Source organism: Urocampus carinirostris, chromosome 6, assembly GCF_059441175.1.
Source record: "Urocampus carinirostris isolate Australia breed hairy pipefish chromosome 6, RoL_Ucar_1.0, whole genome shotgun sequence".
In the NCBI taxonomy this organism is placed as follows: Eukaryota; Metazoa; Chordata; class Actinopteri; order Syngnathiformes; family Syngnathidae; genus Urocampus; species Urocampus carinirostris.
In genome coordinates, this window is record NC_142354.1 from 35026237 (window position 1) to 35043525 (window position 17289).

The 17289-nt window shown below is 40.6% G+C and overlaps 1 protein-coding gene across 3 annotated transcripts in view; it reads left to right on the plus strand.

Moving 5' to 3' along the window:
* The first annotated feature begins 9788 nt into the window (after nucleotides 1-9788).
* LOC148364667 (A-type voltage-gated potassium channel KCND3-like) overlaps nucleotides 9789-17289 on the plus strand; it is a 171165-nt gene continuing 163664 nt past the window's right edge. For all 3 annotated transcript variants that reach the window (XM_088338848.1, XM_088338849.1, XM_088338850.1), the window contains exons 1-2: nucleotides 9789-10080; nucleotides 12261-13420. In XM_088338848.1, coding sequence (XP_088194974.1) covers nucleotides 12318-13420 — 1103 coding nt within the window. In that variant the 5' untranslated portion in view covers nucleotides 9789-10080; nucleotides 12261-12317. The remainder of the gene's footprint in view (nucleotides 10081-12260; nucleotides 13421-17289) is intronic.

Below are 17289 nucleotides of genomic sequence, written 5' to 3' on the forward strand. Positions count from 1 at the left end.
GTTGTGTCCTAAATGCGGTATTTTGAAGTCGAGTCAGAGTAGAAAGAAGTTGAGTAAAGTTAGTAGAGTTGGTCGAGAACTGGCTTCTTCGGCTCGGCTCACTAAAAGGAACCGGCTCTTTCGGGTCCTGAACGGCTCTTCAGGTTGTTTTTGCTTCTTTAATCCCAACATGACCAAATATTATGTAAAACTATGCACAAAATGACTTAAAAGAAGGGGGGAATAGAACAAAAAATAAAAAAAATCCCAAAATGAAAAAGTAGTGAAAAGCTGAGAAAAAAAAGAAAGAAAAAGAAGAGAAAAAAAAGAAGGAAAGATTTAGAAAAAAAGCCAGAAAAAAAGAAAAGAAAGAAATGTAGGAAAAAAGTAAACAGAGAACAAAAAGAAAAAAGTAACAGCTCGGAAAAATAAACACAATGAGATTTTTTTTAAAGGAATTTAAAAAAAAAGTAGAAAAAAACACAGAAAAAATAAGAAAAAGTTTGTGTTGCATTCAAATCATTTCCAATTCTATCAAGTGAATCTTGTTGCCAACATTGTACTTCCACTAAAAAATGTAATTAAGTACAGTTCTGTATCTTGCAACCGACTAAATAAGCCCTCAAAAATGTTTATATTTCGCGACAAAATATATCAGGAAATAAAAAGAAATGGATATCTTGTGAAAGAATTGTAAGAACAATGACGTTTATAGGCCGTACAACCTTGGCAATAGTACACGAGTCAATTCATTCAAAAGAGAAAAATAATTTTGCATTGCAGGAAACTCAGCAAAATGTAACTTGATGTCAAGTTTTGGACATGTTTGATAATGAATTATCTTGCCACACTTGGGATTATGGTTGCTCACTGTTGTTTCAAGCGTTGCTCACCGACTTTGTGTGAACGCTCAGACCCGTGGAAAATTACAGGGAACGTTGCTCCCAAGATATTGGCCCACATGAAAAGGCCATTGGCAAGTCAGGAGACAGATTGTTCCAATTTAAAAACATATCCTGCTGATGATGTGTTCTTTTCCTGCTGATCTTTGCACTGGCCCCCAACCAGACCAAACTGCGTAGCCGCGTCGTTTACTGATGCATTGTTATCAGATTGATCTTTTTTTGGACGCATTCAAAACGGGTGATAAGCTCATTTTGTTCCACCTGTTCCACCTACAGTGTAAGGTCCAGGATTCATTCTATTGGACCTGTTTTGACTTTGGCACTCCTCTGATGCCAATAGCTTATCTGATTAACCAGTCAGCCATGTTGGGCTTCATCTAGCGTGGCATTCATCATCTTCGGGAGAGGAGACGGAGGCTATTCATGCGCCAGATAAAAGACATGATTGCAGAAGAAGCGTCGCGGAAAGGCTTTGACACTGTTTTCCACGAGGAGCACCTCTTATGGAGTCGTACACAAGCTTTTCAAATTCAGCAACTGAAAAAATCCCTCTCGATCCAAAGGAACATTTTTTTTTAAGTCTCAATTTTCAAACCTTCAAAAGAGAAGCAGTCTAATTGAAAACAAGACAACTAGCCAGACAAATTGGCACAGAAGAACTCTGTGTCGAATGGGGTGGCTGAGCTTTCTTCTGTTGTTAACGCTTGGCTTTCATCGGCAGCAGTCCCAGGTGCTGGACAGCCTGATGAAAAATCTCAACCCTTTTCAGTAACAGCTTTCATTTGGGGGCTGAATGCCAACAAACCGTATTGATGTGCTCATACGTATTTCTTCCTTGCCTTTTTTGGTCTTTGTTTGTTTGGCATGCATTTATGGAGGAAGATGTGTATCCGTCTAAAGGTCCGTATCTGACATTAATTACCGTATTTTTTATAAGGCGCACCTAAAAGCCTTAATTTTTTTCAAAAGCTGACCATGCGCCTTATAATACAGTGCGCCTTATATATGGATCAATACTAAGTCGCAAAGTCTTGCAACTAAAGCAAGCAGCCGCCGACTAGATTTTCCCCCGAAGGCGAAGTCGTCCGCGGTGTATGCTGGGATTTATATACCGGCGTTTCATTTCCTAACCAATGTGTCAATCATCATTTGAATCAGTCACTATTGGCTAAAGTTATTCGGAGGTAAAGGGGGCGGATCCTTTTTATCATTTACAGGCTCGCATAGGCTAAAGGGGCGAAACAAAGCCTGCAATTGGCCCAAAAAGATGAATGTAAATCACAGGTTGGGTTGCACTACGGCATAGAGAAAACAATTTTTACTATTCTGTATTTGTAAATATTTTACTCTCCTGGATTTACTACACTCACGGTTGTAAGAAGACCATGGTTACGTATCATTAATGAACGTGAAGGCTGCAAAAGAACTTAGGAGAGCTATGCGGCTTTATATTTTCCCGGTATCTTGTTTTAGAACGATCTTGATGTTTCTGTGATGAGTTTATTTTTAAACTCAATTCAATTCAAAGTGTTTATCGTCATATGCACAGTAAAGAACCCCGTTTCCCTGTACAATACAATTCTTACTTTGCTGTCCACACAGTCGCCAGCAAAAAATAAAATGGAAACTAAGAAATGTTTCTTCGGTGACATCGTACGGACACCGCATCCGCGTATTTGCTTCTTTGCAAGCTTTGGGAATGTTAAGGGGGTAATAAGTTTGACTGAACTATCTGACTGTTTTGTCGATGTTCCCACTGTCGCGCCTTATAATCCGGTGCGCCTTATGTATGGAAAATATCGGACCAAAAACTATTTTTTGGGGGTGCGCCCTATATCCCGGTGCGCCTTATAGTGCGGAAAATACGGTACTTAATTATTAATTACTAAGTAAGTAAAATATATCAGTGTGGGAAGTGTTTAGACCTAAACACGCTGTAGCCCTTTTTTCGTCTGTTTTTGAATGAACACAGAATCAAATTAAATGTCAATAAATTAGTGATTGGAATTTACAGTGCATTACATTCTGGTTAGCTGCATGTAAGTGCGTTGTATATATTATTTCATTTTCCTGCCCTCTGTCCTGTCCTAAGACCCTATTCTGCTGTCATAAGGCAGGGACATACTGGACTGTTTGCCAGTCAGTCAGTAGGGTATACTCATGCTCAGTCATACCTAGGGACAACTTGAAAACACAAATCAATCTGCCATCCATGTTTTGGGACTTGGGAGAAAAGTGGAGTGCCAGGAGAAAACCAACTCTGGCAGGGCGAGGACATGCAAACTCCTCACAGAGAGGCCAGTAGCTGGAGCTAAACACGGGAAAAAAGAATAAACAGTGATTGCACATTTAAAAATGGTTCTTCCCTCCTTTCTTTCTTTCTTTCTTTCTTTCTTTCTTTCTTTCTTTCTTTCTTTCTTTCTTTCTTTCTTTCTTTCTTTCTTTCTTTCTTTCTTTCTTTCTTTCTTTCTTTCTTTCTTTCTTTCTTTCTTTCTTTCTTTCTTTCTTTCTTTCTTTCTTTCTTTCTTTCTTTCTGCCTGCCTGCCTGCCTGCCTGCCTGCCTGCCTGCCTGCCTGCCTGCCTGCCTGCCTGCCTGCCTGCCTGCCTGCCTTCCTTCCCTCCAACCTTCCCTCCAACCTTCCTTACACCCGTTCATCCTTCACAGCTGCAGTTACATATTTATAGTACTAGTGAAAATGCTTTTATTGGTTTAAAATGTCACAATTCAGAAAAGTAAAAATAGCTATATTAAGCATTTATAATATTAATTTTAAAGGTTTTGTTGAATAAAAAAGACCAATGCTGACATTTCATCTGTGGTAGAGTACATTTAGAGTAAAACTCTACAGGAGTATTTATTGTATATTACCTCTAAAATACTTACTATGACTGGGATTCAAAGCCCAGTATCCTTCATCATTTGGAAAATATAATTGAAGACTGAACAGTAGACTTATGAGCCACATTAACTGACTGTTACTATAACTATTGTTCACCTGATGATCTGTACGGTAAAAGACAGTTCTTACCTGTAAGAATAAGTGGCAAGCTGTGAAATATCACCTATTCTTGATACCAACTTAACAATTGCAGCTCAATTTTTCCTAGATCGGGGTCCATCCTCAACAGGGGAGAATTGAGCACAAGCTCACGTCTTCCATGATGCGCCAGAAGCTGATTTGAACATCTCAATGCACTGGGCATCAAGGGCCCTTCTGTCCCATGAAGCAGGCTCTCTCACTTTTATTTGCTTTCTCTCCTGGAATACACACAAGGCCATTCATTGAAAGGCAGGCCCTATCCCTCAAGAGCATTCCCTTTAAGGTCCAAGAAGAGCTCGCTACTGCCTGCCTCGGATTGAAGTGAGGGACCCCAGGCATCGCCTGCTTTCAACTTCATGATGAAAGCTCTACATAACTATCTGCAGAGGTCTGGTGTTCGGGCCAAGGGGTGAAGCAATTTTTTTTGCAACTTTACTCAAAAAAAAAAAAAACACAAAAATTTGCATCTCAATTTTTTAAAATCCGTTTTTTGATCTGGGTACTTATGGCTGCCTTGCTTAAATACCAATACAAATTTAAAAGTCAATTACAGCTTCAAAAGTACCGTATTTTCCGCACTATAAGGCGCACCGGGTTATAGGGCGCACCCCGAAAAAAAAGTTTTTGGTCCTATTTTTGACATACATAAGGCGCACCGGATTATAAGGCGCTACAATGGGAAAGTCGACAAAACAGTCAGATAGTTCAGTCCAACTTATTACCCCCTTAACATTCCGAAAGCTTGCAAAGACGCAAATACGTGTCGAGAACACGTGCGGATGCGGTGTCCGTACGATGTCACTCAAATGCATCGTTCCATCATTCGGAAGGTTAAAGTCTTGGGATTCAAGAAATGCCAACCGTTCCTTAGTTTCTATTTTCTTTTTCGCTCGCAACTTTACTGTGCATATGACAATAAACACTTGGAATTGAGTTTAATTTAAAAATAGACACTCCATTTCATCCATTATCTGCACGGCTTATCACAGAAACATCGAGTTCAGTCTGAAACAAGATATATAGCCGGAGTAGCTCACCGAAGTCGTTGTGTTCATAATAATGTGCAGCCGTGGTCCTTTTATATCCGTGAGTGTAGTAAATCCAGGAGAATAAAATATTTACAAACACAGTATAGTAAAAAATGCTTTCTGTATGCCGTCAAACCACGTGCTATACACATTCATCTTTTTTGGCCAATTGCAGGCTTTGTTTTGCCGCTTCAGCCAATGCCAGCCTGTAAATGATAAAAAGGATCCGCCCCTTGACCTCCGAATAACTTTAGCCAATAGTGATCGATTCAAATGATGATTGACACATTGGTTAGCCAATGAAACGCCGGTAAATAAATCCCAGCATACACCGTGGACTACTTGGCGTTCAGGGGAAAATCTAGTCGGCGGCTGCTTGCCTTAGTTGCAAGACTTTGCGAATTAATATTGATCCATAAATAAGGCACACTGTATTATAAGGCGCATGGTCAGCTTTTGAAAAAAATAAAGGCTTTTAGGTGCGCCTTATAGTGCGGAAAATACGGTAATTTATTAAGTTTAGCAATGTTCTCGTTTTTGCAAAAAATATCTCATTAGATTAGAATTTTATAGTTAGAGTTAAATTTTATGTAAAAAAAATCCTCTCACGGTTTATTTATTTATTTATATCAATTGCAAAATATATACTTTTATGAGCATGTACCATTTTTGGATCCACTGTGACACTCTTGAAATTGTACTCACAGCCTGCAGGCCCTATTTTGGACACACTTTCTATAATTTATTATTATCAAGACCGGAACTAAACAAACCTTAAGACATTAATTCACCAATAAATCTAATAGGATAATGCCAACTCAAAACGAAAAAATACAGTAGACCCCAGGGAACCACAACCTCGCCTTATGACAATTTTACTTTATTCTATGGATTATGTTGTTTTTTCAGCACCTTTTTTTCTGCATTTTCCCCACTACAGTATACAACATCAAAAAACAGCTTATTTGGCATGCCAAAAGAAGTATCAAACTCAAACTTTGTGGTCTTCTTGCATTTGTAGAGTTGTATCTCTGAGATGCCTTTCTGCCATGAGTTGAAGTCGAATAAATGCTAGCCTGCTATTGGTTGGTGTCCGGGAATCATGATAATGCCAATATGCATTTGGCTGAACTACCTCCCACAATACTTTTCTGCCGTGTGCTTGGTAGAGACTGTGAGTCGACAATAAAATACTGCATTTTCTGTACTGTCCCAAAGCTTGCAGTGATACGAAAGGAAGAATTGAAAAAAATGCAATTATCAAGAAATATAAAGAAGGCACAGATCACTACTCTCGCTAAATTGCATGGACGTGACCAATCATTATGACGATAGTTAAAAATAAGTAGCCAATTAAAGCAAGGAAATCCTTTAAGGGCAAGAAAATCCTCGCAAGTCAGTTGTAACTGTAATCTAAACACAAAATTTGCCAACCCAAATGATCGATTTTTGATAGGGATGTTTGGGTAAAACAGACTTATATCCAGTTTTGTTTTGTATGACGATTGAATTTATTGTTATTAAAGCAACAGATGTTTATGCAAAACAACCCAGGAAGTTGGGTCAAATTAACCCTTTTAATGGTCAGTCCAGTGACGTGCAGGAAAATATAAAATCTAAAATATACTAAATGTTTATATCTGTTCAGAGTTTTTTTCTGATGTACCATATTTTCCAAAGTATAAAGCTCACCCAAAACAAAATCTATGCCAGACATTCAAAGGTGCGCTTGATAATCCGCTGATCTCATAACCGGATACACAGTAAATAAAATTGGAAATGCATAATTACAATAAAATATTCCTACAAATACTGATCTTTTATTGATGAATCATGTACGTTTAGTAGTGGAATCAGATTTTAAAAATGTATGTCCTATAATTATTTATTTAATTACATTTTCTTATGTGTTTTTTTTAATGGTTTTTGGTTTGAACAATTTTATTGACACTAATAACAGCAAATAAACAATGTGAGGTTTGAACAATTTTTCTCGACAATTTTAACAACAATTAAGCATATTCACAATTTCGTTATATCTGACAATATGACGTTTTAACAATTTCTTCCGACATTTTAACAGCAATTAAACACACAATTTCATTATATCATATCCCAACAATATGAGTTTTTGCAACCCTCGCTCTGTAGTTGACATTTAATGCGCATAATAGTTTCTGCGCCTCACAAATGAAACATATAGCTCACAGTGGAATATTCTAAAGTCAGGTGTGCCATATAGTCCGGAAAATACGTTAACTTTTCAATTACTGGATTCAATTTTTCAAAATATTTGAACTTCCACATTTTATTATGAATATTATCAATACAGTTAATATGTAACATATTATTTTTAGGGTTTGACAGCTTTATTGGGGGTAAAGGAAATTAACAAAAAGTTCTCCAAATGGGGGGAAGGGATAAAACGGGCAACACAAATACAGTCCCAATTGCATGGCTAGTATAATTTACAAAGTCTTTTGTGGGCAAAGTACAGGCGTCAAAAAGTCGGGAATTAGGCTTGGGCAGGCGGGAATGGCATCATTATGGAGAGCCACGATCCAATAGAGGAAGCTGTTGGTGCAGTTATTTAATACCGGCTGGTTGATGAGTGTTAGGTGTTGGTGATTACAGGATGTGCGGATTTTCCTGTCCATTTGTCTGTTGGCGGCCTCTGGTGAACGTTGGCGTCTTGGATTATGTCTTTTATTGTGCTCAGTCAATACAGAGTGTGTCATGATTGCCCTATTTGGAACACATGTGGCAGCTTGATTGGCGCCAACAGCCCGGGCAAGCTGATTGGTGGCCACACCCTTCTTAACCCCCCGACTGCAATTCAAACTTTGTCAGATCGTTGCCAGCTGTTGTGTTTCAATCAGTGAGAGTTCCCGTCCGACTCCGTCCCTGTTAAAACATGCTTCCTGCCTGATTCCCGTTTTCGACCCGTTTCCGAACCTGACTACGCCTGTTCTGCCTGCCGCCTGCCTACGACCACTATTAAGAACTTGACATCGCCTGTGATCTCCAGCCCTGGTCAAACGACTTGCCATTCCCGCCTGTCTTCTTCCAACACGGAAGTGTCACTCCCGCCTTGCTCGTTCCCGCTCTCCGCCAGTCTTCGGATCAAGCAATCAAGCAAGCCTTACTCTCACTCTCTTTCAATAAAATCTGAGAAACGCATGCAATTGAGTCCTGTGTCCGTTCTGGTTTGTGACAGAGTGAGGCACACAATTCTCTTGCCTCAGGGCAGAGGGAGAAAGCGAGACTTCAGATTTTTCACACACCTCTGCCACAAAAAATAGAATTAATGATTGTATTACCAGGTAAGTCAGAAAGTCAGTCCATCTAGTGATTTTTTTCTCGCTGCATAGCCTTTTTTTATATACAGTGGAACCATGGTTTTCGAACGCCTCTCAGTTAAAACAAATCGGTTCTTGACCAAAAATTTCGTGAAATTCTTGCTTCGCTTTTCGTTCAAAAAGTCGGAGTTCGAACGCCTGTATGCTAGGGTGCGATGCTGAGCGGCGTACGGGTGTAGATCGTGGAGATTGCCCCCACTCCTCGTGAAGAACTGTTATGACGTGCGCGCGCACTTCTTTTCGCTTTCGCTTTTAATATCGGTGAACGGAGTGTTTTAGCCCTTAATTATGCCTCCGAAGAAGGTCGGTGCAAGCAGCAAAGTTGACAGGTGAAAAAAAAAGAGTAGTGCGTACAACTATTGCATTTAAGAAAGAAATAATAGCAAAATATGAAGAAGGTGTGCGAGTTTCCCTTCTTTTGAGGGAATAGAGCATGGCTTCTGCCGACCGGTTATAAATCCTATTCATAATTATTTTCTTTATCCTTTAACCCAGACCTGGGCACTCCGGTCCTGGAGGGCTGTATGTTCTGCATGATTTTTGAGGTTTCTCTGATCCAATACAGGTGATTCCAATCACCAGTATCGTTAACGAGCACTTGCTAGCTTGCTAACGAGGTTATAATTTGTATCACCTGAGTTAAAGAAGAGCAAACTTCAAAATCTGGCAGGACGTATGGCCCTCCAGGACCGGAGCTCCCAGGTCTGCTTTAACCGCTCACCACTTGTTGTGGAGACCCGGGTGCTAAATTACGTGTAAACGACCTGATTTTTTCATTTTTACACGTTCATGTTAGCGTAATCTTTGGTACGGAAGATTATGCTAACGCGAACGTACGATTAGCCTGGGTTAGCTTCATGTTTACGTTCATGGTAAACATTCAGGGTGTTGGAACGGATTAAAACGATTTTACATTACTTTTAATGGGAAAAAAACGATTCCGGTGATCGAACAAATCGGTTTTCGAACAGGGTTCTGGAACGGATTATGGTCGAGAACCGAGGTTCCACTGTATATATTTTGATATTTTATTCAAAGGGACCATTGCAAATATTTCATCCAAGTTAAGGTAAGACAATACAACTTTCGTTTCTATGCTACCGTTCATATATTGCTTCCTTGCTCTGCCAATCACATAAATCATATAAAATTGGATTGTTTATTTGTATTTGAGTCACTGGATCACAGCCCACTCATGACCGCCCAAAAATCTTATTTTTGACTCAACTTTTTTCTAAAACCTTGATTGGAAATTTGGTGACTTGAAACCATCTGCTCCTGCTCTGTTTACAACGTCTCGAGTGAAATCAGAGCAGTATTACCCCTGCCCTACATCCTAACTTGTTGAATGCATCGAAAGTGACAGAGTAATTTGTGTCACACACCGAAGAGTGGTGAAGAGGAGGAGGAAGACTGACGAAACCATCAAGCAGAGAGAAGAGCGCACACACTATCACTTCAGCCAGGGAGGCTCCAGGAAAGTACAACGTGCGTTTCGCTGTGCGCTCACCGAGGCTCAGACGAAGAAAAAAAAAAACCCAAGAAGTCAGGATGTAAACGGGCAGAGGGTTTTTTTCTTCCTTCCCTACAGGACAGACTCTGGTAGTCTCTTGTTCATCCTCTCTCTCTCCACCCATCCAGCCAGCAGTTGTATGCACTCGCCTCCTCCATCAGATTCGCAGGCTGACGAGAGGCGCTGCCCGCCGCTTTTTCCCGCTGAATGGACCAACATCTCAGATTGGATTATATTCACCTTCACTTTGAGATGGTGAGATCATTGCTTTTGTTATTTTTTTTATCTTTTCATTTTGGTGGGTGCCTCCCTACTGGATGAGATGAATGAAAACTTCACACCCGAGCAACACGGGGATGAAAGAAAAAAGCTTTCCATGACTTTTTTGTCCCCCACAAATGTAATGATTTATATCATTCAATGTGAGTTTGGATCAGACTTCAACAGGTCATATTCCTTAACTAAATTGTTAGTCCCTGATAGACCTGCGTAGAGTTGGTTTGCATGTTCTCCCTAGTGCGCTAGAACAGTGGTCCTTTTCGGTGCCAAAGACAGGTTTAATGTCTGACTATATTCTTGTGGCCCATCGCAATAATAACATTAATAATAACAAGGATAATGAATTTAATAACACTAAGCCCAATTCCACTGTGCAATCATTTGACCACTAGGGATCTAGATGACATAGGAAAATTCATTGGATATTATCTTATCCCACTGTTTACTCACTGTGCCATGGTGTACAACAATGTTTTGGAAAAACTATTTCCCATAATGCTTGACTACAACGTTCTACAGCGGGGCGCCATAAAATCAGTATGATGATGAGATAAACACAATGCCTTTTCCATTGACATCTACAATCATTGTTGCCAAGTGGTTTGGATTCAACACTCTCACCGCTGCGGTTCGATTCTCGTTCCATCTACTGCTGAGCAAATGAGGCCAGCGATATTTTTCGACTGATCAAACAATGCTCAACTACGGTGATGTTTTTACCTAAGTTTAACTGTCACCCATAAAACTTTTTGGGGGAAAAAAAAATGCTTGTATAGACAAATGAATATGGTATGAGCAAAAAAAACAGCTCGGTGGCCTTGGGGGTATGGCGCCCGCCCCGAGACTGGGAGGTTGTGGTTCAAGCCTCGGCCGAGTCATACCTAAGACTTAAACATTGGTACCCGTTGCCTCCCTGCTTGGCGTTCAGCATTAGGGGTTGGAATTGGGGGGTTTGGTCACCTAATGACTCCCAACACCTCAGTTGGGTTGAGCGAGGGGGCTGGGAATCCCCTCCTCTGAATCAATCTCCCAAAAAGAGTCAGAAATGACTCTAGCTACCTCCCACTAGGGGGATATGGCTGTGGTATATATATATATATATGAGCAAAAAAAGGCATTTTTTTCCTTTCTGTGCTGCCCAGTTCATAACTAGCCACGACCCATTGCCAACCACTGCTCTAGAATGTAAATTTAAATTAATTCACGCTAACATCGTGCATTCCAAAAAAGGCCCAAAATTCAACAAAAATCAGCAGAGATGGCTACAACACGCTTGTGACCTGTAAGAAAGAAACAAATGGAATAAAGGGATGGATAAAACTGTACACATCAGCATATTAGTTTTTAATTCTCCATAAAAAAGCTTTTTAGTAAATTCATCTGTTAGTACTAAGACCTCTTGACTATAAACTGTTTTTGTACTGGTTAAAATAAAAATCAATTCTCTAAAATAAGACTGAGCTTTGCTTACAGTTGCAACCCCATCGAAGATACAAAAAAGACTGACCAAGATGGGGAGACACAACAGCAATCATAGTGGGTTGCCATTCCTTATATGAGAAAGGTTTAACCTCTGCTCCCATAATGAGGAGTGTAGCATTAACCTGGAAAAAAAACAGCACATTCTGCCACATAATGAAAGACATCACTCTAGGTTTTGAACATGCGTGCAGAGGCTTGGTTTAGAGAGGAGCAGAATAGCAAGACATTTTTAAGGCTTCTGTTATGGAGTGAAATAGAAAGTGAAATCTAAAACAAACAAGGAATCATTGACATGTTTGCATAGTTTTGAATCATGAATGTTAAAGCCAAACATCCCATCAAAGTAAATCATAATATTGCCATGGATCATTTATCTGTGACCTATTCAGGAGAGAGTGAGTGCTAAGGAATACCCTAAAATGCCACAAGATGGTATCAACATATAGTTTAAAATCCGTGGATTGCCAGGAGATGACGTAAGAAGCCTTATCATGGTTCTAAGGAACAGTGTTGATGTCCGGTATCTTTTCTAGGATGCAGCTGTAGACATTTACAGAGGGATTAATGCAGAGATTTCTGTCCGTTCCTCCAAAACAAGACAAGATGGATCTTAACTTTACAAAAACCTGTGCTTGTTCTAATGCCATTTTCATCATCTTACCCTCCTCCTGAAGATGTCAACAGATTTTGAAGAAGCCTGAAGGTAAAAAGCACTTCCTACAAGACTCAGCATGGCTACGGGAGTCGCCGCATGGCTCCCCTTCGCCCGGGCAGCTGCCATCGGCTGGATGCCTGTTGCCAGCTGCCCCATGCCAGTGGCACCGCGAGATCACCGTCGGCGGCAGGACGAGCTCATTGTCCTCAACGTCAGCGGCCGTCGATTCCAAACCTGGAGGACCACTCTTGACAGGTACCCGGATACTCTGCTCGGCAGCTCGGAGAAGGACTTCTTCTACAATGAGGAAACCAAGGAATACTTCTTCGACCGAGATCCAGACGCTTTCCGGAGCATCCTGAACTTCTACCGCACCGGAAAGCTGCACTACCCACGGCACGAGTGCATCTCGGCTTACGATGAGGAGCTGACATTTTTCGGCATTATCCCAGAGATCATTGGTGACTGCTGCTATGAAGAGTACAAGGATCGAAAGCGGGAGAACCTGGAGCGGCTTCAAGATGACCAGGAAGAGAACAAGGATGCTAAGCTGCCCCATATGAACTTCAGAGAGACCATGTGGCGGGCATTTGAAAACCCGCATACCTCTACTATGGCGCTGGTGTTTTACTACGTCACCGGCTTCTTCATTGCTATCTCCGTCATCACTAACGTGGTGGAGACGGTGCCGTGTGGCTCCACTGCCACTCAAAAGAACATGCCGTGTGGCGAGCGCTACACGGTGGCGTTCTTCTGCATGGACACAGCCTGTGTTATGATCTTCACCGTGGAATACCTGCTGCGCTTGTTTGCCGCGCCCAGCCGCTATCGCTTCATGCGCTCCGTGATGAGCATCATTGACGTGGTGGCCATCTTGCCATACTACATCGGCCTGGTAATGACAGACAATGAGGATGTAAGCGGTGCCTTTGTCACACTCCGGGTGTTCCGCGTCTTTCGGATCTTCAAGTTCTCGCGCCACTCGCAGGGCTTGCGCATCCTGGGCTACACGCTCAAGAGCTGCGCCTCGGAATTGGGTTTCCTGCTCTTTTCTCTCACTATGGCCATCATCATCTTTGCCACGGTCATGTTCTACGCTGAGAAGGGCTCCAGCTCCAGCAAGTTTACCAGCATTCCGGCGTCATTCTGGTACACCATCGTCACTATGACCACGTTGGGGTAAGTCAATAACTGAAACTGCTCGATATCAATCGATATCCTGTTGGAGGGCTAAGGGCTATGTGATCGCCACTCGTTTTGATGAACTTCGTTTTTGGGTACTTATTAATCGTTCTGCAGTATTACAATTCCTGAGTGCTCTTAGACGATGAGACCCTACGGATCCCATAACTGCCTGGGTCGTCGGGGCAGGAGTTTTTTTTATGTGTGCCTTGAGCAAGTACAGCCCAGAGTCCATCCCTCTCCAGGCCAGTTTTTAAAGTAAAACAGATAGTACTGGTTTACATGGTTACCAAAAAAAATTATTTTATTTATACAGTCCATTACAACAATCCTTTCAGTGTACCAACGTGCTTTACAGTGATAACAGAAAAACAGTTAACAAAAAATTGACATAAATAAAACTAATAAAAGACAATAAAAACAATAAATATAACAGTATTTAATAAGATTAAATAAAATATAAAAAGTGTCCTTGAACTATGGAGCAATAAAAGCCATTCTGAAGAGGTACATGAAGTCAGCTGGTCTCAGATTCAGGACCTTCAACATCTGGTCACCATTAAAATATAAGTGTCCTTGAACTACGGAGCAATGAAAGCCATTCTGAAGAAGTACATGAAGTCAGCTGGTCTCAGATTCAGGACCTTCAACATCTGGTCGCCATTTATGTCGATGTAAAGTGTCCTCTTGCTCTTTATAGATTAGCCGGACCTTGCAGTGCATTTTCCCCTCTAAACCTTCTTGCAAGTGAATGCCGAAACTGATACCAGATTCCAAATCACTGCAGAAAATATAATTATTAAACATTTTTGAGATGATCACAAAGGGAAAAAAAAAGCTTGATTCCGTTTCTGAGGTTTTGGTTAGGCCTCTTTTCTTCAAATCACATTGTACAGTATGCATTGCATCACTTGCATCTCTATCTTGGTTATAAAACAAACTTTGTGGCAATGAGTTTGTGTTTTGTACGTGCATGTCTTAAGTTGCTGCACTTTGTTTAAAGTAATCACGTACAGTCTTTTAAGTATCTGAAGGGGAAAAAGAAAAGTAATCGCTACAAATAAAATTAAAAATGGCAAACTTAACATAAAGCATTCATGCATAATGCTTCCTTGGAATATGCTTTCTGAACATGAAGGAAAAATATTCACTTTATGAACAGTAAGGCGTAGATTTAACATTGCCTAGTAAATGGTAAATGGACTGCATTTCTATGGCACTTTTAACTAGTCACTGCCGAACTCTCAAAACACTTTACAATGTACTTCAAACTTACCCATTCACACACATGCAAACACTCACACACCGATAACAGAGTCAGCTATATTGGAGGCATTAGGAGTTCAGTGTCTTGCCGAAGGACACTTCGACATTTAACCCAGAGGAGCCAGGAATCAAACTTGCAATGTTTTGTTTTCAAGACGAATGCTCTACCTCCTGAGCTACTGATGCCCCGTAGGAATGAAAACTGCTTACCTGCTGCTCAAATAAAAATGAATAGCATAATCCTTTTCACCCAGGTCTCAAAAATATATTGAAAGGCTTGAGATACATCTTTAATAAGTTGAAATGCGCCGCTGCCATCTTCCCTCTACTAATGCCAGGATGACAATTTATCTAACGTGACTGGACAGAATTTTCTGGCCTTAAAGCGACAGTGTGTAATGTTTAGTCCCTTCTGGTGGTAAAAACAACTTTCGCAGTTAACGGATCCCTTAACCGCATGGGTCGTCGGGGCACCAATGAGGATGCAACTATGTACAGCCTTCTCCACTGTTGATGGTCCCAGGCCTCTTCTTGGGTCGTGGCAGTCTATTTGTTAATGTTGTCGGCCCAGTTCTTTTTCAGTCTTCCTCTCCTCCTGCCCTCTTGTACTTGCTCTGGAGAATTATCTTGGTCAACCCTGATGATCTTTTGACGTGACCATACCATACCATTTCCGTCTGCGCACAGTTGACAACGGTTCTTCGTAGGGTCCAATGTGCACTTTGTTGGTGTTGCACACCGTTGTCTTTTGTCACAGGGGCTAAGAAGCTGACGCCCAGAACTTTCCTAATTCAGTTTTGCTGATAGAGTCCATGTCTTGCAAGTGTGGAGGAAGATGGAAGTAACCAGCGCTTCCATGAGTCTGATCTTTGATTTCACTGATATGTGCTTGTCCCTTCAGTTGAGTTTAAGTCTGGCTAGTGCGGCTGTGGTTTGAGCTATCCTGGCCATGATTTCTGGTTGTGACCCCTCTTGTGTTATGAAGACTCCAAGATATTTCAATTTGGTGACAGGTTCTAGCTCTCTGTGGTTGATGGTGATTTTTGTGGTGATACCTTTGGAATAGTTGGTCAATTATTCTGTTTTTACTGTTCTGATTTCCATCCCATTCTGGCTTGATGCTTTGTCCAGGCGAATGACCAGATCTCTAAGTTCCTGTTTGTCTCCTGCCTATCCGGCAATATTATCAGCAAAGCGGAGGCTAGTGGTGTGGTGCCCCCCCAAGACTGCCAGAGCTTCTGCGAGAGCTTCGGACATAATCCTCTCCAGAAAGATGTTGACTAAAGTTGGAGAGAGAATGCAACCTTTTTTGACACCGATTTTGGTCCGAAACCACGCGCAAATTGTACCATTGATCAGTACCGCTCTGTTGTTATGAGCATACAGTTGTTTGATGGTCTAGTTTCTGGCCCATGTTGTATTTCCGCATGGTGGCCCACAAAGTGGCTTGCCATACTCTGTCAAACACCTACTTGGAATTAACAAAAACTCAGTGGAATCTCCATTTAGGTCCCCGAGATGGTTGTCTGGAAGATTGCCACCAGGTTATATTCCAAGGCACTGACCCTCGCTTGCACTAGACAACATAGTGCCATTTAATCGTCAACTATTACACATTGGGGGTTTAGATATTTTTTCAGGGAGCTATGAAGCAGCTATACTGTATGAGTTACCTGTTAAAGGTATGTACCAAATTGAATTGTTTTTCCATTTATAAACTGAGAATTTCCACAACATCTTATAAATTACTACATACGCTCACTCAAACATCCTCAGACATAGACAAAACATGTTCATATTGTCATGAGGACATGTCCTGTTTTACGGTAACACCAAAATTGCACACTATTAGAAATGTCCCAGTGATTGATCTGTTTAATTTCCAAGTATTAATTGCATTATTCCTCTTTTTTCAAATTGCAAAAAGAAAAAGGGGATCTTGGGCAAACGACTATCCTTGTCCCTTGGAGAGGATATAATTTGCACTCTCCAAACTTCAACAGAGCAAATAAGAATACTCATTAATGAAACAATCGGTCCCTGGGCAATTTTCCTTTTTTGTTTAGTACAAGTAATGTTTTCCACTTGAGCTAAAATTGTACGTCAAAAAAATGAACTGTTTATTAAATAATTCATCTGAAGTCAGATGTCAGTCCTAAGTATGAATGTGATAATATTATGAAAACGTTACAACCAAATCATAAATCAAAACCACAATGATAATTATGAAAAACAAGAGTTGACTCTAATGTGTTTTTGTTGTCTTCTTTTGTTTGTCTTTTACATGTTAAAGATAACTTGACTTTTGAACGTTCCACATGCATAAAAGCTTCCTTGCCTTGCTTATTATTCCAGATCCATCCATTTTTTTTTCTGTAAAATCAGCAAGGAATTAACTTTTCGTGAAATTCTTTGTTGTATTGTATAGCTAATCTAATATGGTTCCTTTAATTTATCAAAACTACAAATAATTGGCATGCTTAGCATTAATGAAATACATTGCTTGAAGAAAGCGATCCAGTTACAGGAATACATTTCTTAATTGATCAAAGCCTGACAGTGACAAATTACTCTTATTTTTACAATTTATCATTTTACTT